The sequence below is a fragment of the Triturus cristatus genome, chromosome 7 (genome assembly GCF_964204655.1).
Source record: "Triturus cristatus chromosome 7, aTriCri1.1, whole genome shotgun sequence".
Lineage (NCBI taxonomy): Eukaryota > Metazoa > Chordata > Amphibia > Caudata > Salamandridae > Triturus > Triturus cristatus.
The window spans coordinates 1147536836-1147561049 of NC_140590.1; the positions used below are offsets into that span (position 1 = coordinate 1147536836).

General features: G+C 48.6%; 1 protein-coding gene across 9 annotated transcripts in view; it reads right to left on the bottom strand.

Annotated features, from left to right (window-relative positions):
* RGS14 (regulator of G protein signaling 14) overlaps positions 1-24214 on the bottom strand; it is a 334003-nt gene that overhangs the window by 57388 nt on the left and 252401 nt on the right. For 8 of the 9 annotated variants that reach the window (XM_085618346.1, XM_085618353.1, XM_085618345.1 and 5 more), the window contains 2 exons: positions 14407-14539; positions 13109-13221 (listed from right to left, as the gene is read on the bottom strand). In XM_085618346.1, coding sequence (XP_085474472.1) covers positions 13109-13221; positions 14407-14539 — 246 coding nt within the window. The remainder of the gene's footprint in view (positions 1-13108; positions 13222-14406; positions 14540-24214) is intronic. The other variant, XM_085618347.1, reaches the window with a different exon arrangement.

The window sequence follows — 24214 nt, forward strand, 5'->3', positions numbered from 1 at the left end:
ACTGGACATAACCAAGTTTTTTTTTTTTTTAAACCTTTTTTTATTGGCATTTATATACTAGTACATACAACAACACATCTGGTAATGCGATTGTTATAGACATACAAGCAAGAGCGCTCAATCACACCCTGTGTGGACTTCTGAGCGTGTAAGCCTAGGGTATGTGGGCCCCCACTCTGTCTATGAGCTGAGAACAGTCTCCCGGGGCCTATGTCTAAGTATACCCAACCAACTTGCGTGGTGGTCGCTGCGCCTTGCAGGGGCTGCGGGGTGGGCCTATTCCCCTTTGTATTTTATCATAGGGGCTATGGAATTGCAGCCACAGGTTAACCATAAACAAACTGGGGATATATAAATTGGGGGTGCACTGTGTTACGGATGATGAGCAGTACAAGTCTTGCGCCTGAGAGCTATACCATTGCAAGGTATATTGTTGGGGTTACGCGGGCGCGAGGGGGGAGGAGGGAGGCGGGAGCGTTGATCACTGCCCATGCGAGGGCATAACGGAGGAACAGTCGCGGTCTGCAATTATGACCCGCCGGGCGTCTGGGCCCCCTGTACGTCTACCTGGGTGGGCTCATGGGCCATGGGGGCCCGGGGAGACCAATCGTTCATGGTCCCACCACCGTTATCGTTTCCTGCGCGAAGGAATGCAATAGCATGGCCCAGGGCAGGGAAATCGGGTGTTTGCGAAGTCCCTGGGCTTCCTCCGTTCGGAGTAGCTCTTCCTCTGCCTTACCCCACTTTTTGACTGCGCCCACCCATGCCGCTAGGGGGGCCCCTCCGGTGTCTTCCAGTGCATGGTGATGCACTGTTTGGCCAGGAGGAGCACCAAGGAAGTAAACCGCCTCTCTACTTTCATGTGCTTGTGTCGCTTGTGGATGCCCAGGGTGCTAGCCTCCCTGGTATATAGGTCCTGCAGCCCCGTGACCGTGCGGAGGGCGGTGTGGATCGCGTGCCAGTAACTGTGAAGCGTCGGACAATCCCAAAACATGTGTATGAAAGAGGCAGTGGGCTCCAGGCACCTGGGGCAAGCAAACGAGCTGTCAGGGAAATATTTCTGTAATTTTTCGGGAGTGAGGTATGCCCTATGCAGGATGTGCAATTGTATATTCTTAAAGCGGTAATTGCGGGATACCTTCTTGGTATGCTCAAGGGCCCTGGTCCATTCCCTGTCATGTAGTGGTCTGCGGAAGTCAGTTCCCCTGTATTCTCTGAGGGGTGCAAGTGTGGGTTGTTTTAGAGTCCGTATGGCTTGGCAGATCCAGGTGACTAAGTGGCGCCCAGGCCCCATCTGTAGAATCGCATGGATGACCGGATGAGTGGGGGGTTCCGTGTCAATCGCGCGCCACTGCCTGCGGAAGTCTGTGAGGAGCGGTCTATGCAGTAGGAACTGTCCCCTGGGAAGTTCGAAGTCGTCGACCAGTGCGTCAAAAGTCTGCAACTGTCCCTCAAAAAACAACGCCCACACCTCCGTCACGGCGTGATCCGTCCATATTTGCAGCAATCTCTCTGTGTAATGTACCCGGCCCTTGGGGAACCCTATCAGTGGCAGAAGAGGGGAGTACCGGGGCGCAGCCCGATTCATACGATGAATACGTGCCAGACAGGCGCGCGCAGTCATCACTTGGAGGGGCTTAGTCGGCAGCGGCGCTGCCCCTGGTAACAACATGCGGTGGATAGTAGGGGTTTGAATGTGCCCTGTCGTAGTGATCAGCTCCCTCTGTGCCCGACTCGCCGTCCAGCGAGACACCCACTGCAACTGGGCCGCCAAGAAATACGCCTCAAATGATGGGGCCGCTAGCCCACCTTGGTCAAGGGGCAGTTGCAGTTTTGCCAGAGCAATACGCCGGCGGCCAGAGCCCCAGATGAGGGTCCCCAGCATGGTGTCGAGCTCACGAAATAGGGATCGTGGGGGGGACTACCGGGAGATTGGAGAAGAGATATATCCGGCGCGGGACGAGGATCATTTTTGCGACCGCTATCTTCCCCGTGACCGCCAGTGGAAGGTCTTTCCAAAAGTGGACAGAGGATCGAATGCTACCCAGCAGTTTGCGGTAGTTCCCCTTGTATATATCCTGCGGTGTATGGTATAGTCTAACTCCTAGGTAGCGAACCGCTTGGGGACTCCAGGAGATGTCCACATTACCCATTCGTATTTGACAGTGGGGCATAGCCTGCACCAGGGGATAGACAGTGGATTTGAGCTAGTTGACCCCGAGTCCTGCCACTTCCGCAAAGTCGTGTAGGATACGCAGTATGGGAGTTAAATCGGCTGTAATATCCGGACATTTACAAGTACGTCGTCAGCATATAACGATACTGAGTGGGTGGAATCACCTATTGGGCTACCCCACTCCTCGGCCGCCGAGTAGAGTCGCCAAAGGCTCCATCGCCATGGCAAAAAGTAAGGGGGAGAGTGGGCATCCTTGTCTGGTGCCACGGCGGACTGGAAAGGAGGCCGAAATAAGGGAGCCTAGTCGTGCTCTGGAGCTGGGCGCGGAGTAGCTGAGCTGAGTGTAGGCTTGTACCCTGGGTCCTATGCCCATGCGTTGCAGGACCCGAAACAGGTAGGCCCACGAGAGGGTGTCAAAAGCTTTTTCGAGGTCCAGCACCAGACGCGCCGCCCGGGGAAACCGATCCCGTATCTGGTCCTGGACGTGGAACAGCCGCCGGATGTTATAAGAGGTATGCCTGCCTGGGACGAATCCGTTCTGATCCAGGTGGATTAGCTGCGGAAGGACCGTTGCGTACCTATCCGCCAGGACCTTCCCGTAAATGTTATAGTCCGCTGGCAATAAGGCTATGGGTCGATAGGAGCCCAGTTGATGAGGGTCCCTATCCGGCTTGAGAAGGGACACTATGACTGATTCGCACATGGATTGGGGTAAAGCCCCCTTGTCTAGGGCTGCCTGGAATTGTGACTCCAGCTGGGGGACTAATTGGGACGCAAAGGCGTGATAAAATTCTAGCGGAAGGCCATCTAAACCAGGAGCCTTGTGGGTAGCTAGCGCCTTCATAGCGTGCCTAATCTCGGTCGCCCTGATAGGTCCGTCGAGGTCTTGGCGTGTGTCATGATCTATGTGAGGTAGCTGGAAGCGATCTAGAAACTCGGAAAGGATGTCGTCCGATACCGGGGGGAGGGGGCTGGCATATAATAGCGTGTAGTGCTCCTGAAAGGCTTTGAGAATCAGGTCCTGCGAGTATAACAGAGTGCCTTGAGCGTCACGAATGGCCGTGATGGGCGGAAGGATCGAATCCTGCTTGACAAGCCATGCTAATAACTTGCCCGCCCGGTCGCCCTCTTTATGGACCCGAGCTGCATACGCCACGAAATTATATCGGCGCATACTTGCCAGCGCCTCCACGTAGGCAGTCTCGGCGCCAGCTATCTGAACCGGCATGGCGTTAGCCGGGTTGGTCTCTTTGGTGAGCTCGGCTAACGCTTGTTCCGCCTTCTGGATATCCCGCTCCAGGACCCGTCGAACACCCGTGATGTGGCGAATGCAGGTACCACGCATTACGACCTTGAAGGCATTCCACTCCTGCGCGCGTGTAGTGGCCGTGCCTGTGTTCTCTTGGAAATAATGGCGGATGTGATCCGCTAGAGTTTGCTTAAAGACCGGGTCGTCAAGACTATCCCTAGGGAGGCGCCAGTTAGGGACAGGAGGGTGTGGCGGGCGCCATCGGATCGTTATCGTGCGGGCGTCGTGGTCTGATATGGTTCTACCTAAATAGTCAGTATCTGAGATGATAGGCAGGATGGTAGGGGAGCAAAGGAAACAGTCCAGGCGCACCCTAAGGTCATGAGGTCGTGAGTGGAACGAGTAGAGTCTGGTGGTAGGATTCCGGGTTCTCCAAGCATCCGCCAGGGTCCAGTGTTGCACCCATGTTGCAAACCGCTTTGCCTGCACTACAATGGGGGATGTCGGATGGGGAGGACGGGACCCGTCTAGTGCTATGTTTTGCACGCATTTCTAATCCCCACCCAGGATCCAGGGTACTTGTGTGTATGTGCTTACGGGAGTGGACAGCGTGTCCCAAAATTTATTTTGGTCGGTGTTGGGCCCATAGATGCTGCCCAGTAGTACTGCCTGACCATCCAACTGGCCTAGTAATAAAACGTATCGGCCAGCTGGGTCTATTATATGAGACTGTTCCTGAAAGGGAACCCCAGGACGTACCCATATGAGGGTGCCTCGGGCGAAGGCCGAATAAGTTGTGGCGCATATGGTTCCCCTCCATCGCCTGCGCAATTTCGCTACCTCCCCTGCTGTAAGGTGTGTCTCCTGCAGAAACGCAATTTGTGCTTGGTGGCGCTTGATGTATGCATGTATATGGAGTATCTCTTGCGCGCACATTCAGTGTAAGAATTGTGGTTTTACCAGTGCGTGCCATTAGTGCGCGCGTATAGCGCAGGATGGGTCAGCGGGCTCCCCCGGGGGTATCCAGCTATGACCCATTCTCCCCATGCCCGCGCCGCTAAGATGTCAGTGTAGCTGCTCAGCGACTTGTGGACTAGGACACAGTACAGAAGATTTGTGTGCAAGGGTAAGGGAAAACTGGGGTGAGGCGAAAATAACCTGCCCCAATGCGGGGGACCTATCGTCAGAGGCGATACGTCCAAACTAGCTCTCAATTGGTGCGAGAGCATCAACATAATATAGGGGTGTCGGCCCGTATCTGCTAGGGGTCTCAACATGTGGGCTATGCGCGCTGTGACTAGCTTCTGGTCTGCCGATTTGCATCTGGGGATAGTAGGCCCATAGGTGGCGAGGGGACGCGTGCAGTGCGGGAGCTATCAGTAGCAGCGGATTGAGGGCCTCTCCCCTCGCTGTAAATGCTCAACATATTGCAAGGGTCCAGTCATATCAGGTTGTCCGCCGTTCGCGGGGTGACCGAGGGCAGAGCCACCGAGTCCACCCCGGAGTGCGTTGCCTCGCTGTCCCCCTCCTCCTCTGACGTAAATATATGGGGGGCGCGTTCAAGGTCTGTTGCTGGGGAGGCAGGACAAAGGCCCGCTGCCGCTTCCAGGGCCTGATGCCTCTCCTGAACTATCTGCTCCAGGTCCGGGGACCCCAAGGTATGTGGAAGCGGTGCGGGGGCACCAGGACGGTGTCGCCTACGCGAGCGTGGTATTCTGGGGCCCGCTGTTCTCACGCGTTGTTCCTGGGTGCGCTCCGCTCGGTGGCCTGCGTTACAATTCTGGTCCGCCCAGTCATGTGCCTCCTCCGGTGTTGTAAAACAGTGAGTAACGCCATCGTGTATGATTTTAAGACGGGCCGGGAACAGCAGGGAGTACTGTATTTTCTCCACCCGTAGGCGTCGTTTCACCTCCAGAGAGGACGCCCTTTGACGCTGGACCGCTCGTGAGTAGTCGGGAAAGAGCATGATTATTTTATTCTCGACTCGGAGCGGTCCCAACTGCCGGGTCGCCCGGAGCACCGCATCACGGTCTCTGAAGTGTAGAAATTTGGCCAGCATAGGACACGGCGGGGTTCCCGGCTGGGGACGACGCGCTGGAACTCGGTGCGCCCTTTCGACAGAAAAGTACGCTGTGCGGTCATCACTGGGGGTGAATGATTTAGTCCAGGTCTCCATATACTCCACTGCGTCAGATCGTTCAATTCCCTCCGGCAGACCAAGGACGCGAATGTTGCAGCGTCGTGACCGCCCTTCCAGGTCATCAATGCGTTCTTCCATGGTGGTCATGCGACCCATCAGGGTACGAATCGAGTCCTGGTGTGTCTGCACCATAGGTTGGATGTCGGCGACCGCTCTCGCATTGTCTGAGACTTTATCCGACAGCTTTCAATGATCATAGCGGAGGAGGCTGACGTCCGTAGTGAGGGTGCCCAGCTGGTGCTCCAGGGAGAGCCGCGACTGCTCTATCGCCGCCAGCACCTTGTCGAGCTTGGCCGATAGAGAGGGATCCCGCCACGATTCAGCGGCTTTGGAGGCACCGCTGGATTGGCTGGCCGAAGCCTCCAACGCAGCCCCTGGGGCCGGCGTTGCTGCTTTGGGTTTGCCCATACTGTCCGTTGGGGGCCCCACGAACGTGAAGAGGACTCTTTGGCAGGGCGAGGCGCAGTTTTAGCCGATGATGGGCCCCCTGGCACTGTGTTCCGTTGCTGCGCAGTTAGGTGCCACTGCAGGTGAGTGTCGCCCGTTGGGCAGGCGGGGGTGCGGCAAACTGTGTGGCCGCTCCGGTGATGGAGTCCGCTGGCGTTACGCAGCCGCAGGGATATCAGCGGCCACTCCTGCCGGCGGGGGCCCCGTCCCCCTCTCCGTCCCCAAGGCAAATCCTCCCGCCCGGACTGGTGATGTCGCAGCTGTGAGGCCACCCCGCTCCGGCGCGCGGCAGCAAGAGGCGAGATCAGGGTCAGTGCGCCACTAGTCCTACACGGCTTCCCACAGCTCCCAGAAAGTCCATGCGGGCTGCGACAGTGAAGGCAAGCGCCGGGGTAACACCTCTGGGCCTCAGCAATTGTCGCCCCGTCCACTAGGGCCCCCCGCTCTCCCGTGCAGACCGCTAGGCAGAAGCGCGGTGGGCCGCCATCTTGGAGTCAGACAGGCCACCTTATGGCCGCGAGGGACCGCAGCTCCTGCGAGGCATAGTCATGGCGTTGCACCTAGTCCCCCTCACCGTCGCGTGGGCTCACCTCTGCTCCAGCAGCCGCCGGGGTCCAGCAATGCACCCGCCTCCGGGGCAGCCGGCGACCGATCAGGGCCTCCAAGAGTGCGCCGCACGGCCTTCCAGGCCGACAGTAGATGTGTCCCCCGCGGCCAGTTCAGGCGGAGGCGGCGCTCCCCAACAATGCGCGCCCCCCGATTGTCACTGTCGCATGCGGGCCGCGGTGCGTCTTCGGTGGGCCCCAAGCAGGGGGGGGCCTCCGCCGCACGCCAGGTGAAGCCGCCAGCACCAGTGAGCAGCCACACCGCCGTCCCCGCCGTCCACCGGAACGCCCAGGCAGCTCCCTCAGGGTCGGAGGTCCGGGATTACCTCCTCCGGTGCACCCACACTGTCCATGCCCCCTCCGCTATGGCTGGACGCAGGAGGCGGCGCCGTAGAGATCCCTCCGGGTCAATGGCCAAGGCGGGGAGCTGTGAGTCGAGCGAGCGCCATCTTGTGCTCGGCGTCCCCGCTCCGCCGCAAACTCCGGATTTCAATCCCCGCGGTGCCAAAGCTGCATTTAGAACCTGGGCACCGGGCTCCCCGCGCCTCCAGGAACTGCCAGGTGTGGGCCAGAACCAGCCAGGCTCATCGAAACTGGGCGAGGTGAAGCCCAGTCACGGAGCCTCAGCGAGACACGTCCGTCGCGGTGGCCATCTTAGCCACGCCCCCTACTGGACATAACCACGTTACACCTGTCAACACATATGGACTTAAAACTGGTACCCCCTTATTCTACAATAACCTAATCCAACGTCTCTCTTTGCCCAATTCTACTATTTTGTGGGTGTGGAGACGTCAACACCGTCATAGATAACCACATAGACAGATCATCCGGCACCTTCCGCTTCCTCTCAGGCACTGCCAAAACAATACAAGAATCAATGTGCAACCACTGCCTGGTTGATATTTGGTGCCAAAAGCATCCCATCAAAGGAGAATCCTCATACTATTCTACAGTCCATAAAGTGTACTCGCGTATTGACTTTTAGCTAGTGACAAGGGATGTTTGGGGGAATTGTACCAAGACACTCATCCTTCCAAGGACTATTTTCTGATTTTACTCACCTTGAACAGAAATTCCTCATTTGGCGCTTACCACCCCTGGGCATTCTTCTAATACAGGGCCTTTAGGGAGGAGATCCAGCAGGGTATATTGGATTAGTTTATGCTCAATGAGGGCTCTGTAGACAGCACCACTATACTCTGGAAGGCTTTATATTAGAGGCCTTTGCATCTCTAAACATTTCAGTATACTGCATGGAGTTCAGAATACACGTCACTCTCTTGAGTGGGAACTGAAAGGCTGGAAGAAGAATAGGCACAGACACAACATTGTTGTTTTTGCATTTGTCACCCCGAGTGGGACGGGTATGCTCAGACTCGAGTCCCATGCTCTCCATGCCACTGTTATCAAGCTATCCTGGCTGAAGAGAGGTGAAACCCCGAAACCAGTCCTAGAATGCTTGTTTCCAGTCAAGGGAGGACCTGGCTTGGCAGTTCGGGCTGGATTCTTCCCATGAGGCACAGGGTCAAGACTGATTTGCATATGGCTGGGTTCAAACTGGAATGGCATGGTGAGCAAAAAAACGATGGATTTAGGCCCAGATCTCTGTACTGGGGTGAATGTATGACATTGTTCTGCATTCTGTCCATCAATTGTTGTTTTTGCATTTGTCACCCCGAGTGGGACGGGTATGCTCAGACGTGAGTCCCGTGCTCTCCATGCCTCTGGAATCAAGCTATCCTGGCTGAAGAGGGGTGAAACCCCGAAACCGGTCCTAGGATGCTTGTTTACAGTCCAGGGAGGACCTGGCTTGGCAGTTCGGGCTGGACTGTTCCCATGAGGCACAGGGTCAAGACTGATTTGCATACGGCTGGGTTCAAACTGGAATGGCATGGTGAGCAAAAAAAACGATGGATTTAGGCCCAGATCTCTGTACTGGGGTGAATGTATGACATTGTTCTGCATTCTGTCCATCAATTGTTGTTTTTGCATTTGTCACCCCGAGTGGGACGGGTATGCTCAGACGCGAGTCCAGTGCTCTCCATGCAACTGATATCAAGTTATCCTGGCTGAAGAGTGGTGAAACCCCGAAACCGGTCCTAGGATGCTTGTTTCCAGTCCAGGGAGGACCTGGCTTGGCAGTTCGGGCTGGACTGTTCCCATGAGGCACAGGGTCAAGACTGATTTGCATATGGCTGGGTTCAAACTGGAATGGCATGGTGAGCAAAAAAACGATGGATTTAGGCCCAGATCTCTGTACTGGGGTGAATGTATGACATTGTTCTGCATTCTGTCCATCAATTGTTGTTTTTGCATTTGTCACCCCGAGTGGGACGGGTATGCTCAGACGTGAGTCCCGTGCTCTCCATGCCACTGGTATCAAGCTATCCTGGCTGAAGAGGGGTGAAACCCTGAAACCGGTCCTAGAATGCTTGTTTCCAGTCCAGGGAGGACCTGGCTTGGCAGTTCGGGTTGGACTGTTCCCATGAGGTACAGGGTCAAGACTGATTTGCATATGGGTGGGTTCAAACTGGAATGGCATGGTGAGCAAAATAACGATGGATTTAGGCCCAGATCTCTGTACTGGGGTGAATGTATGACATTGTTCTGCATTCTGTCCATCAATTGTTTTTGCATTTGTCACCCTGAGTGGGACGGGTATGCTCAGACATGAGTCCCGTGCTCTCCATGCCACTGGTATCAAGCTATCCTGGCAGAAGAGGGGTGAAACCCCAAAACCTGTCCTAGAATGCTTGTTTCCAGTCCAGGGAGGAAGTGGCTTGGCAGTTCGGGCTGGACTGTTCCCATGAGGCACAGGGTCAAAACTGATTTGCATATGGCTGGGTTCAAACTGGAATGGCATGGTGAGCAAAAAAACGATGGATTTATGCCCAGATCTCTGTACTGGGGTGAATGTATGACATTGTTCTGCATTCTGTCCATCAACTGTTGTTTTTGCACAGACACAAGGCTACACCATCATTTCTCAAATTAAAGCTACACTTCTCAAATTCAGGGATGAGACAGAACAAGAAGTGACATTCCTGGGTATGTTTGCTATAGCCAGACGCAATAGGGTGGGTACCCTTGCTTGGCTACCGAGCCCTAGAGATGGCTTGAGTATACAAAGTGCTGATGGGACGAGGCAAACATTGACAGAAGATATATCAGGCCACCTTTTCTTCATACTATGCACCTCTTTAAAAAGCAGAGTACTTACTGATGCTACCCTTGTCTGGTTTGAAGCACACAAGAGGGAAACTTTTAATATGCCTATCACAGTCGTAAACGTGGGTGAAGCAAATAAATCCTTATCGGGGGGCTATCAGGTTCGTACGGACCAATCACTGAATTTTATAAAGAATATTTAGTCATTTAGTGCCCAAGCTCCTGGATGTTTATAGTGAAGACCACAAGTTGGGTAGGCTTTCCCCAATCCCTAGGACAGGTGGTTTTATACAATAATATTGCAGCAGGGAAAACCTGCTGATGATTTCTCATCTTACTGTCCATTGTTGTTAATTAAATTCTGCAGTTATTGTATAGCGCATGGCTACCCGTGGCCCTCCCAGCGATTTCACAGCCACTGAAGAACAGCTCCGGGGTGTAGTTACTCTCTGAACAGCCAGGTTTTGAAAGCTTTGTGGAAGTGGAGTGCTTGCTCCAAGATGCAGAGTTTAAGGGGAAGTTTAAGTGGGAATTAATCTCAATACTAAAAATGTGGACAAAATTATAGCTAAAATAATCCATCTCTATACGAGAGGTATGGTTTCTATCATGCAGTCATGCAACATACCTGGCAGATTGAAGTTAGATAATCTCAGCAAATTCTTTGCACTTACTCAACAGATAGACCCTGGGCTTCCCATGACAGCAGGACTGCTGGGGCCCAGAAAGTATTTCACTCTTTATCCTGGGCATTCATGTTTGGTACACCTAATCACATGGAGATAGGTGAAGGGCTCAGAGTGGATAAAATGGCTGTACACTGAACCTACTGCTAGGCTCCATATGAATGCCTGCATTTTCTCTCCTATTCCAGTGGCATGTGGCACATTGCAGGAGGCACCCCTTTACTGTTGCTATTTGCAATTATGAAGAACTCATTAGCAAACAAAAAGAAAAACACCATCATTATGGCCCATATATTGCAGGGAAGAGATATCTCATTTCCTCTTACATTGATGATATTGTACACTACATCAAGGAACCTGCCCACAATCTCTGCCCCATTATGAGAGAAATAATTAGAGTTGTTAGATACTGTTGGCTCCAAATGATCTGGAATAAATTCCAGATGATCCCTCTAACACCAGGAATACATAAACCCACTGTTGGATTTCCCTTATTATGGTGCGATACTCGTACAAGATATCTGCGTATATACTACAGGAGAAACCCGTAGACCCAAATGGACGGGGAACCAATTGTCTCAAAGGGACAAGGTTCATATTGGGATCATTATAAAAACCAATTATTAAATTTAGTACAATACCTAAAAATGTATTGTTATATGGAATATCCACCCTTGTCAATTTAACAGGTCATTATCAGGACACAACAAATTTGAACTCAGTTAATCCAGCGGCTCTAGATTCTTGCAGAATCCCTGCCAGCATTTAAATCAACTGGGCCTTGATTACCCTCCCATGTGGAAAACCATTTCTTTACCACATGATTGTGAGCACTGTGGGCTCCCCTTTATGCCCTCGAGGACCTCGCCAGAATCATACAACGGTTGTTTGTTACTCGTAAGTGAGTCTACACTATCTACAGTGAATTTTGGTTTTATAATGCACCTTGGTTTTGTCTTGGGCCCACATTCTACGTCATCCACCAGTCGCCCTGGAACAGCACTTGATGATTCTTCAATCGCCTTGATTTAATCAGTTCCTATTAATTGAACAAAGAGCTTTTACATCGCTTGTGCTTGCTCATTCAACATGTTGTCCTGATGATGAACTGTTAAATTGATGAGGCTCGAAACGCTGTTGACGGTCATTCATTAGAAAAGACAAATATTGGTTGATTCTATACTGAGAGTAACAATTTCCAAACATCCATGAATTTTCTCATTGGAAAACATCTCTGTGCTCTAAAAAGAAATTGTTTTACTTTTTTGCCGTTTTCTTTGCTCGTGATCACCTGTGTGCCATTTTAATACTTTTTGTGTGCGTGTTCACTTGATACACTGAGCACTTCTTGTATATACTTTACTGTTACCTTCTATGCTGCATACAACCATTATTGAGATAAACTATTTCTTCTAAAATTAATATTTTGGTTGTATCCTTATTTTTCAAATCAACTGCATATAACAATACATTGTTTGGTATTGTACTGAATTTATTAATTCGTTTTTATAATGATTTTAGTGATCCAGGCAAACTATGACCCTTGAGTTCAAAAACAATAAAACTTCAAGCAGAGCACGGGACTACATTCCAGATCTGACTAGTGGGACAGATCGCTGTTCTGAAGATGATATTCCCACCCAGACTACTTCACTTATTCAGCAACATACTCTTTGCCCTCAGCAAGACATTATTTAATATGCTCTGATTTATTTTCATAAGAATTGTGTGGGCTCACACATCACATGACTAATGACATCTGAAATGACATAACCAATGCCATCACTTATAACATCTCAAATTACTTAACTGATGACTTTACAGGTGAAATTACCAATTACTTCATCAAATGGTGTTGCTGGGCTCGTACTGGTTGGCTGGTACCTCCAGGGTGGTCCCAGTATGCTACTGCTGGTAAACCAACAGAAATGGGCTGCTACATAAGACCGGCACTGATGGGTGAGGGACTGGTGGAAAAGGAATGGAGGCTGCCGCTTTGAGCAGTAGCTGTAAGAGCTGACATGGAACAGTACTACCTCCGGGTTTTCAGGGGTGAACTAGTACATAAAATGTCTATCTTAGAAGGTGAGCTCTTGTGAGCTGGTATCAACTCGTGCAACCTGGTATCAATTGATGCAACCTGGTATCAACTCGTGCAACCTGGTATCAGCTGGTAGGTCTATCTGGTTTATAGTGGCACTGGTGGGCTAGTACTAGAAGGCTAGGACAAGTGGCTGGTTTAAAATTACCATTAATGATAGGATGGCATTAGCAGACCGGCAATGGTGTCTTGATAGTAGTAGCCTAACTCTGGTGAGCTAATGATGGTGATCTATACAGATGGGTTGGTACCACAAGATTGGCACTGATGAATGTGGATCAGGGGACTGGTACTGGTGGGCTGAGACCTTTGGCTAGTACTGGTAGGCTGGCACTGGTGGTTTGCTACTGGAGAGCCGACATAGTTGGCACTGTTGGCATGTTACCCACAGGGATGTCACAGGAGTCTGGTACTGCTGGGCTAGTGCAAGGAACAATATTTTCAATACAGCATCAGAAATGTTCCATACTCACCTCAGATTTCGGTTTGGGAGATAAGAGGAAACCAAAGTCCAGGCTGGCGTTGGAATTGAGGGAACCTTGGGAGCGCCGACGCAGCGAGGAGGCGATGTCAGAATCTGAAAGGTCTGCAAGAGGCAGATACAGAGAGAAGTATCAGAAACCAGCCATCCTTCTTCTGACTGAGTCTAGCTATAAACAGATCAGACTGATGTAAGGGAAGGAATCCAGGTAGAGAAATCGGGAGCATGTCCCCGCAACTAGGTACATAGAAATCAGGAACAGTGCCCAGATACAGAGATATCAGGTGCCAAGCGAGGGCTAAAAGATCTAGGTGATAGAGTACAATGCCAAACTACCAAGAAATCAGCGATAGAGACTGGTGCCCGGAGTCCAGATTCAGACGTATCGGAGACTATGCCTAGCAGTCAGTTCAACAGATATCTTTGGCAGACAGAGACCAGAGGCAGAACTGTCCACTGGAGTCTGCCAAAGACCTTCAGGACAGTGATCGAATTGAGGTTAGGCCAAGGCGGAAGAGTGCCACAGAAGCTTTGCTTGAATGGCCTGGCGGGATTTTGGCAATAAGAGGTTTTTATTTACAGCAAAAGGCAGTTTGATAAACAGTGAGAGGGTGAGACTCAGGAGGGCATGTGGGATAGCGTGGGCAGGGGTGCGACAGCAGCGAGAGATGCAGTACAGCAAGACATTATAAGGGTACAGCAGGTGAAGGTGTGACAGCAGGAGTTGAAGTGGTGGAGCAGGTGATGATGTGCTGTAAGGATCTGTGTGGCGCTGTCACAGGGGATATGCTGTACAGCGAACATGAAGTGGTACAGTGAGAGGTCGTGTTGCAGAGCAGGTGGTGACGGTGCAGCAGAAGAATGTGCAGTGCAGCAAGATGTAGTGTCGTTCAGCAAAAACCCAGTGATAGTTACAGAGTGCTGTGGCACATCAGGCAGTGTGTTATTCAGCAGAAGGTGGAGTGGTACAGACGAAAGTGGAGTAGTACAGCAGACGGTGGTGTGGCATGGCAGGGATGAAATGCTGCAGATGGAGGTGGTGGGCTACAGAAGGGCAGTGGTGTTTTACAGAAGGGGTTGGTGTGGTACCACAGGCAGTGGAGCGTAATTGTTCCTACAATTCTCCAGCAGTTTGTCTCAACTCTGGGAATTCTCTCTTAATATTATTCCTAACCCCCTCCTAATTGATGTCTTCACCTCCCAGAGCCACCCTCATTGTCAAGTGACTGCTCTCCTCTTGAAACTCTCATCCACGGGATGCTCCATCATTTCCCATCCAAGCAGTCTCACCTCCCCAAATCTCTTTCGGGTCCTTCTTCTTGAATGACCTCCTTGTGCATCTTTCAGAGAAAGAACGGCTCGGGATTTCTGCACCAGCCACTTCCACACCCAGGGGCAGTGACTTCCCAGACTTCAGCCTCTTCTGGGAATGAAACAAGCATACTCATGGTGAGACAGACATCTTTGAACAGGCCAGGCTTTCAAACAGGTGGCCCCTAGGTTCTGGGTTTTCCATGAGCCTGCCACTAAACATCAGGGGATGGCAGCTTTTCTGGGAGAAATGTTAACTCAACAATTCAATGGCAGAAAAGAGAAACAAGGACTTCCAGCTTGCTCATATCTCAATCTCAATCACCTAGTTACTGGAACTACATCCTTCAAATACAGATGACTCCATCCTACCTCATCTTTCTCTTAAAATCCACACATTGCTACGGCTAAACCAAGATATGCATGAGGCTTGTTATCTTACGTTATGTTAGGAGTATTTGTAAAGTACACTATCACATGGGAGGATATTCTCACACTGAGAAGTTGTGAGACTTGCATCACCAGGGGCAGGCGGGAGGGACTGATTGAAAAGCAAAGTCTTCAGATTCTTCTGGAACTCAAAAAGTGAGGAGGAGGCTCCGTCTGACGTGTGAAGGTAGATTGTTCCATGCTTTGGGGCGATCTGGAAGAAAGCTCGACCACGGGATCTGGTTCTACGTATGAGAGGGATGTGTGCGAAAAGGAGTCAGGCCGAGCTGAGGTGTCTGGATGGTTTGGAAAGGAGATATGGTTATTGAGGAAGGCTGTGCCAGTGTTCTGTAGTGCCTTGAAGCTGTGAGTGAGGAGTCTGAACTGTGTACATTTGTATATATTGGGCTATGGAGCTCCTTGAGGTGGGGTGTGACGTGAGTGCGGTGTGGGAGGTTAAGAGTTAATCTGGCTGCAAGTTCTGAATGGCGGTAGGCATCTGATGAGTTGTTTGCTGATCCCAGCGTAGAGGGTGTTCCTGTAGTCCAGCTTGCTAGTGACAAGTCCTCCCACCTCCAATTTACAGACTGCCCTACCCAGAAACAAACAATGATCCTTTATTCCCTTCAATCATACACTGTTCCACCACAAACATGGTTGGACCACCCTCCTCTAACAAACCCACTGCTCCATCCAACCCTGCCGTGAGGAGGCCTTTCTCCTATAACCCAGAAACTGGTCTGACCCAGACAATGGTTACCTTTTTTCTTCCAAATAAGACACAGCATTTGAGGACACATGGACGGCCCTCTCTTCGTCATACCACACTCTGCTCCATCTAACTCAAACATGACCACGTTTTTTGCCTGACACTGTCTCTAATCTGCACATTGTCCTACCTAAACCATGCCATACACAGACCTTCTTTCTATAACCCCCATGTTCCTTCTAAACAGAAATGCACAAATATGTAATTGTAACCCATACACTGTTCCAACTGAACCCAAGCATAGACAGGCCGTCTTCCCAACTCTCACTGTTCTTCAACTTGAATGGGCCTTTCTTCTCTAGCACGCGATGTTCCATAGAACATCAGTTGTGGATCAGCTTCTTTACTACTTCATTTCAAGCTATGGACTGGCCTTCTATTGAAAACTTACATACTACGTAGCATCATTCTGACTATGAGTGGGTCTCCGGACTCCGAACTACATCCAGCTCCACAAAAATCAGCAATTTATGGACCTTCCATACCATTTTGGAAGCTTCCAATGTTTCTCTAAACCAAGATTTCAAATCTGTGAGGAAATATCAGTTTCAATGAGGGGAGGGAAATATAAAGCAAAAAGTATGCCAAAGCGAAAGTTGGTGGATGGAAATTTTTACAGTTTCCCGTGAAGGAATGAACAAATAGTAATATAGTTAATAGTTAATATTTTGTCATAATTTTGTCAATGTGAAACTAATTTCCAGCATATTTCTCTATTGTGTGTTGGTTAATTCAGAGCCCGTGTCTTTAGAAATTATAATAAAAACACTACAAAAGACTTGGTTCAACATACAAGACAAACTATTGCTGGATAACAGCAAATGTAAATCAATACAGTGGAGATTTACAGTAGGATTTAACATCTTGCTTGAGTCAGTTATCAAGAACATTATCCTGAATTTTATGTTTTAGTTGTGGTTAGCACATTTGTTGATTCTTACACTTTACAATAAAGAAAGGGACGGTAGCATGCAAAAACATGTAGACTTCATCTACCTGTGTAAAAGTTTTTCTGACTGTTGGGTTCTGACTGAAGAATAACCAGATGAACAATCTACTATTTGTTTTAAATTAATTGTAATAAACCAGGTTGCATCATTTATTCAGTTAATATTGCTCCCACCCAACTATCCTAGACAGGCCTTCCACCTCCCGGCCTCACACTTCCCAAAGGCAATGGTCCCCATGAAGTACCTTCTCCCTTTAAATGATGCTCTGCTCCACCACGCCGGACTCTGGGTGACTTAGACGCCTTCCCTGACGCTCTATTTACTAGTTTGTCAGGATACCTCGCGCTTTTATAGCGCCGACTAAGTATGAGGCCGAATTTATGGAATTAAGAATTGCTGCATTCATTGCGCTTTGGCTGCCCCCATTATCTACGAGTATTACCCTCTACTTGTTCAGAACCTCTTAATCACGCCGCTTTTCCTTCTCTGGAACATTTCCAATTGGTCCACGTCCAGACTTTCACTGAACCGTACTCTCTAGCGATTTTCCTTATTTAAGATTGATTCATGTCTACAGCACTGTCTTGAATATTACAGCCCAGTCCTGATGATGATCCTAATTTAATCGGATCGAAACGCCGTCGACTCCTCAGCTTAATTGATGGCCTTATGGTTCTTTAAAATGAATATTTAAATACTTCTATTGTAAAGAAATTGAATTCAGAACCTTTGTACATATCATTCTAAACTTCACCTTCACTTCACTTTGCGCCGTCCTCTGCTGATCTCACCTTGTCACTTGCGTCGCCGTCTCCGTGTCACGTACACTTTAAGCACCAAGTACAAGTTCGGGTTGTTCTTATGCGTCATTGATTTTGCGTACAGTGCTGTTACAACTGTTCCATTATCTTGTTCATTTACATTATTGTATGTCCCTTTGTAAACTTTTTGATCTATTATGACTTTTCTCAACCTAATTTTTTCAGAGTCTTCCTTATTCTAACTGTAATGTCTTGTACATGCAATTTATCTGTCTGTGTTGAATGATACCAGTTGAGAATCATTGTTGTTTCTTACACTGCTCCACCATAGCCGTCACTGGAACTACATTCAACACATCTTTAGATATAGCATATTCCAACCCGATCTGGCCATTAATAGACCTTACACTTCCAACCCACAGTATAGCCACCCAAACAAAAGGCAAACCTCCCCCTCCAAATGCACGTACTTCCCCATCTAACTCAGCCAGGGATGGGCTTTTCACCTCATGAGAATGTATCCCTGGACATCCTATCCTTGAGCTGGGCTTACCATTTTTTATGGTTATAAATGCAATTGGTCTAGAGACCTGACATGCTCTGGTCCCCTATGCAGGAATCCAGGCTCATAATTAGCTATTTAGCCATGGATGCCAAGGTGATATCATATTCTGTCTGGCCAATGATGAGACATGCTGCTGTGTTAGGGATGCCCTTAAAAGGTGCCAGAGTAAAGTATGGGAGGCAATGGGGCAGGGTGTTACCACCATCCACATGCAAGAGCATGAGGGCTTGAACAGCACTTCTGAAGTTGCTTTCTGGAAGAAATGATTTCAGTTTCTTTGGAAGACAGAGCTGGTACCTGGCTGTGGTTGTGTTTGTTTGGCTATGTGTCTCTTGAGGGCAGCAAAGGTGAATCCAAGTCACTTGATATTTGGTGAAAGTTGGGGTTCAGAGCTATCAAGGTTCATGTCATCGAGCCAAGTTTGTATTATTTCCTTCTTGTTATTCTTGACAAATACAAGAAAATCTTGGTAGGGTTGAACTCCTAAATCAGTGTTGCTTTACTCCGATAAGTGTGTCCAAGTCCCCTTTCCGAGTATGTACATCTGGTTCTCCATATCCTAGTCACCGTGTCAGTTACTCTTAGTATCAGTGCCTGATTTCCATCATATCAGAAAGTTTCCAGAGTAAGAATATTCCTTGTACCAGTATCATTGTATTTCCTGTCCCGGTGACTGTTTCTCTCTGTCCCAGTAAGAATGTCATCTTTCCTGGTGTGCATTTCTCCAAATCCCTAGTGTAGGTGCAATGTCAGTGTAGTCCCCGCCCCAATGTAAATGCATTCATTATCTCAAAGGCAGTGCCTACCTATCAATGTGTCAGTGTAGTCCTCCATTCCAGAGTCTATGTGTCATCTCTGTCCCCATCAGTGCATTCCCTGTGACATGTACTTTCTGTATCGGTATCAGTGCATTTAATTTGTCAGTGTGTTAATGATCCAGTGTTTCCCAGAGATCCTGCCTCCCTGTCCTAGTGTCTTCGTGCCCTCAATACAATAAAGAAAGAGGGAGAAGCAAAGCAATCTAAGGGTATCAATGCATCCTCCCTAAACACACCACGCAACAAAATGAGGCCTGATGCCCGGTGGTTGTGTCTTAATCATTAAAGAGTTTGAGTCAAAAGAATGTCGTGCTGTCACCCCCCACCCCCCAGGTAGCCTGTTTCATGATAAAGTTCCATCCTTCCAACAGTCTGAAAACGTCAGGCCGGGGTAGTTTACCCACAGAGAGGAGCCCATTGTGGGGTGTTAGTGTACTTCTGAATAGACCTCTCAGGCTATATTCCCAAACTTTAAAGGTAAAGATCAGAACCTCACTGTCCACATTGATAACAGCCAACCTTGGGGATTCAGAGAATGCCACAGACCCTCGTGGCTACCAATTGGCAGAGACATGTCAACGACAGAGGACATGAAGGGTCTTGACAAGCCTCTTGATTTTGATCTGGCAACACAAAGGAATTAACAAAAGCACTCTGCTTACAGTAAACCAGAGTGGTATGGTATCCTCAAGATTGGATGCCATATCAGTGATTTCATATCTGTGAGGGTTTATCATGGAATTATTTCCATTACAATGCGGCATTGTTAAGGTGCTAATTCAGGTGCAGCTGAGAGTGCAGGAAACTGAGGGTTCTGGTGGTGGCGTCATTCAGTGCTTGAGAAGTTCAAATACCACTGAGTGCAGGTGCCAATGTGGGTATCAATGTGAGTGGTACGAGGGAAGGTGGCAGTGGGTGCTAGTGTACGGGCTTGTGCCAGTATCAGGGCATGTGCCAGTTGCATTATGTGTTCTCGAACACGATTATAGCATGAGGTCGCTCAGGCCATATTCGACCAATTACTTCACATGTACTGTCACGCAACCATCATGAGTTTTCACTTCTGGGGGGCTTGTCTCCCTACAGTTAGGAACTCTGAAAATATAACCCGAGGCCATGATTGTGAAACAAGCCTTGTGTTTTTGTAACACATTTCTGACAGTCTCTGCCTCAATGTTTCTTTGGAAATCAGGCAAATAGAATTTTACAAAGCCAAAATTTTATCTGGGCTTTTTATAAACTTTTGTTTATAAAATAAATGATGTAACACTTTTCAGAACTAATGAGGTATGTGACTCAGTGCTATCCAGAAAAAATATTATGGAATGCCGCCTTTTTAACATCTTAAATTCTTCCTAGAGGCCACACATAGTATTCACTCAGGGGGATGTGCATTTTTTAGTGGGTAGAATGGGTTGAGACATTTGTGTGACTGGCGAACTGCCACATTGACTTTGCAAGCCCTCCAAAACAGTGAACTTTATGTCTATTCCCTGGCTTTCATATATCAGATATTTTGAAGAAATCTATATGTGGGTTGAAATGAATAGAAGCCATTCTCTCAATAAACCATCTTACAGTCATAACATGGAAAGTACGAAACTAATGGGCCAGAAGAGAAAACTTGTGCAATTTATTGATGTCCACACTGTAGAACAAGGAGTGGGTACCATGTACTGGGCTAGCTAAAGGCAGGGACACAGGAATTATGCAGCAAGGGAGGGCCGAGTTATGTGACAAAATTGACTAAATTATGCAGCAACAAAAGGCAAATTATGCGGCATAATGTGGCAGATTTTTAAAAGGACTGGGAAGGCTACAGAATTGTAAGGGCCTTTTAGAACTAAGGGACTGGAATATTTGTTTAAAGCTGGGAAGTCGGCCTGCAGAAACCTTTCCAATCCTTGGGTTGATGACCATTGTGAGCACAGCTACTGATCTGACGGTCTGTGGACCTTGTCGAGAGCCCTTGAAGCCCGTCTGTTTTGTATAATGGCCATGGCTTCTCTTGAGGAGCACTATTCCCGCTTTGAATGCAGCCTCCCTCCAACGCAGATTGTTGACAAGTGTTGGGAGCAGGTGTGAGGGAACCCTGCAGTGAATCATGCCAGATCTACATGGAGGCCTGCAATGGAATGAGTGCTGTAGGATGTGACTGAGCACTGCCTGCATGCGCCTGCTGGAGTGGTCCCTGGTGTATCTTAGACAACACCAGCCCATGTTGGCAGCAAGGGACACAAGCACAAAAAAATAAACCGGAAGTAAGTTTGTGGTTGCCAAGACATGGAACACCCTCCTCATCCACCTGCGTGTGGCAGACTGAAGACCTCCTAATCTTCAGGAGACTTCTCAAGACCTGGCTCTTCGAACAGTAGCAGCGTCCTCCCCCGACCCCCCCACCCCCCCAGCGCCTTGAGACCCTCATGGGTATGTAGTGCGCTTTATAAATACTATGATTGATTGATTGATTGGTTCCATCAGCACAGAAGAACCTGTCTTTATCCGTTAACACCCATGCTAAGTCTGACTTAGATTTAGTCCTACCGACCTGTCTGCTTAGCAGAGATCATCTAGCACCCAGGGCGGGACTGGCTATTGTGCCACTCTGACATCTCCAGGTAGGCTGGAGGCCAGAGGGCTGCTTTTGAAGAGGGATGTGCAGCCATGACGCAACCATGAAGGTCCACATGACCACATTCTAGTCTCAGCCTTCCGAAGGGTAGGGCTGGTTTGAACATCATCTCCAGGGCCCATTTTAGTTTTCAGTCCAGCTCTGCCAGCCACACTAATCTGTGTGAGGACCGACTCTCAGTGACAACCTGCTGTGCGGTTTTTAAAGGCTGTTTTCTCATGAATTTTTCTCCTTGCCCTTTTGACTGCTTACTTTAATGGTTTACGCGTATAATTTTTTTCACTCATTTCTAATAAAACAAAACTTTATTTGTATTTTGATTTCTCCCACTTTAACTTTTAATAGTATTTAGTTAACACTTTTTGACCACTCATATCTTCCTTAGTCTAGTCATAAAACTCTTTTGGCGAGATGTATAAAAGATCAGGTCGTGGATCTTTTTTTGCAGTAGAGTAATGTGACCTAATTCTAATCCTTCTTTGCGCTGCATTCTATGCACAAATTCAGTACAGTGCAAAATGGCCACTCGTCTCTATCTCCCGTATATCAATGAGACAGGGTTCCTTCTGCGCATCCTTGTGCGAGGCTGGAGGCTTGCGAGCGACGGCAGCTCTCCATACTAACATGCACAATCGTGAGAGCATGCCGGAGAAGGGTGGAAGCAGGACTATGTCCCTCACAGGCTCTTGGCAAATGGATACCACCTTCTTTCAAAAGCTTTCTATTGTGACCATAGAAAGCATTTATTCATATTCACCTAGCAAGTTGCAATGTCAGGGGGACACCTCTTCCTCGCCCCCTTTTCCTAATGATTCTCAAGGAGTCACAGTGTGGAAATTGCCGGTCGTGAAGCCATCAGTGATCGTAATGTCCCTATGAATGTTACAGTTGTGATTTTTGTACTCTGAAAGCCTACACTTTTGAGCACCACAGGCCTTGCAACAGCAAACCCCTTTCATCCTTCTGGCCTTGTATCGCAGCTGTGTTGCATTGTGCCTCTTGGTCGCCCCTCAGCACGCCTGTCCCATTTCTTGAGCTCCACCAGCTCCCTAAAATTCCAACTACAAGGCACCAAAGAAGCCTTTTTAACAACTCTGCATGTAAGTAGCTTGATTTGAAATGCTGAGGAAGCCTGGCCAAAGTATCTAATTCCTCTTCTGCACCTTCTCTGGCAGTGCCTTCCATATAGGGAGTTCATGGGTTCCTGTACTTTTCTGAAAAGCCACAGCGTGCCTCAGTGAAGTTCCCCAATATACATCTGAAATTGACTGTGCAAGTTGCCCAGGCAATAACTTTGTGCGGTAAAAACACAAAACGATAGTAGTCCAGTCAGATTAGCTTCCCTGCTGAGGGGAAATTGCACTGCCTTTTGCAGAAGCCAGCCAGCCAACATTTTTCTTTTAAATTTTGCAAGACTCCAGGGCTGTCAAATGCTTTGTCAGTTCTATCTACATCAGCATAAACATATTGCGAAACCACAGGAGGCTGGTTAAGTAACTGCTCACAGTGAAAGTACCACTGTTCCTTCTAAATAAATGCATACTGTACATAGGTTTTTCCCTGCTACTACCACGGCCTTTGCCTCTTGTGGTTCAGCGCAGACCAGCAGCCATGGGTGGGAACGAACAACCATATGGCAGTGGCGGAATATAGTAGGGTGCTGTATATTTTTATTTAATAATTGGGGGAAGGTAGGTTAAAATGCGAGGTACATGAGAAGGGGAAAGACACTGAGGGAGATAGAAGACGAGGAAGGTTTTTTGTGAAAAGTGCGCTCATGGCCCTCTCCTTATGCGCAGCAACTCATGGGATCAGCTAACCGTGGTTGGGCGTCAGAAGACATGTACAACATAAATTTCTGGTTATCAAAGGGCAATTATCAATACCAGAAGTTTATTATCTCATGTATCTACCAGGTGCCATTGCGTGGGCTGCCCGTTGGAGCCCTTAGTTATTGATAGCTAATAACTTAGTTATTGATAACTATCCAGCTGGAATTCTATACATTCTGCGCTCACTAAAATAGTTTTGTTCTCATGCTCCACCAATTGGTGCAAGGTCCATGTGTTGAATTTCTAGAATGATCCTAACAGACACCTGGTGTTGGACTATTCGGGATATCCCGGTACAAAATGACCAATAGTGATATGATGATCTCACACTTTGACTGCCTCTCAGTACACATGTTCTCCATTCCTGGCAAACATGCCTCGCATCGCGTGTACCCGGCTTTGGCCCAATCTACAACAGCCACTTACTGCCAATGCTGTCTCCCAGGAAGTGACCACTCTAGTGTCTCAATGACCTTCAATCCTACTGTCTTCTTGCTACAGGACGCCCTGTATGTTCTTACATTAGAACACCAACCAGACCTCAGCTTTGCGTCTTGTTCCTTTTGGACCTAGACTTACTTATACTACAATTCAGTTGTAAAGGCATTCATAATTTGAAAAACACTTTAGATATGCATATGATTAGCATAAGGTCATGAATGCACACCAAGTTCGCAAATATATAAATATTCGCATCCTCAAAAGACAACAACGGCACTCAATATAACCTTGATAGTGACTGTTTTAATCTTCAATCACTTTTTGGTAAATAGATCACTATATTCAATAATGAGATGAAAAGGTTGCTCCAAGGGGAGTGAGAAAGGGAAAGCGTGCTCATGTGTGAGACAGATAAGAAAGAAGGGGGTCAAAGTCAGGGTAAATTCAACAAATAATCAATTATAAATGTTGTACGTCATACCAAACTGGCTATAATTTACAGTGACACCAGTTCACATCCAGGCCTGCCCCTCACGGATTATTCCAATTGGCATTAGAAATTTTTCCCATAAGGTGCACAGAGACATATA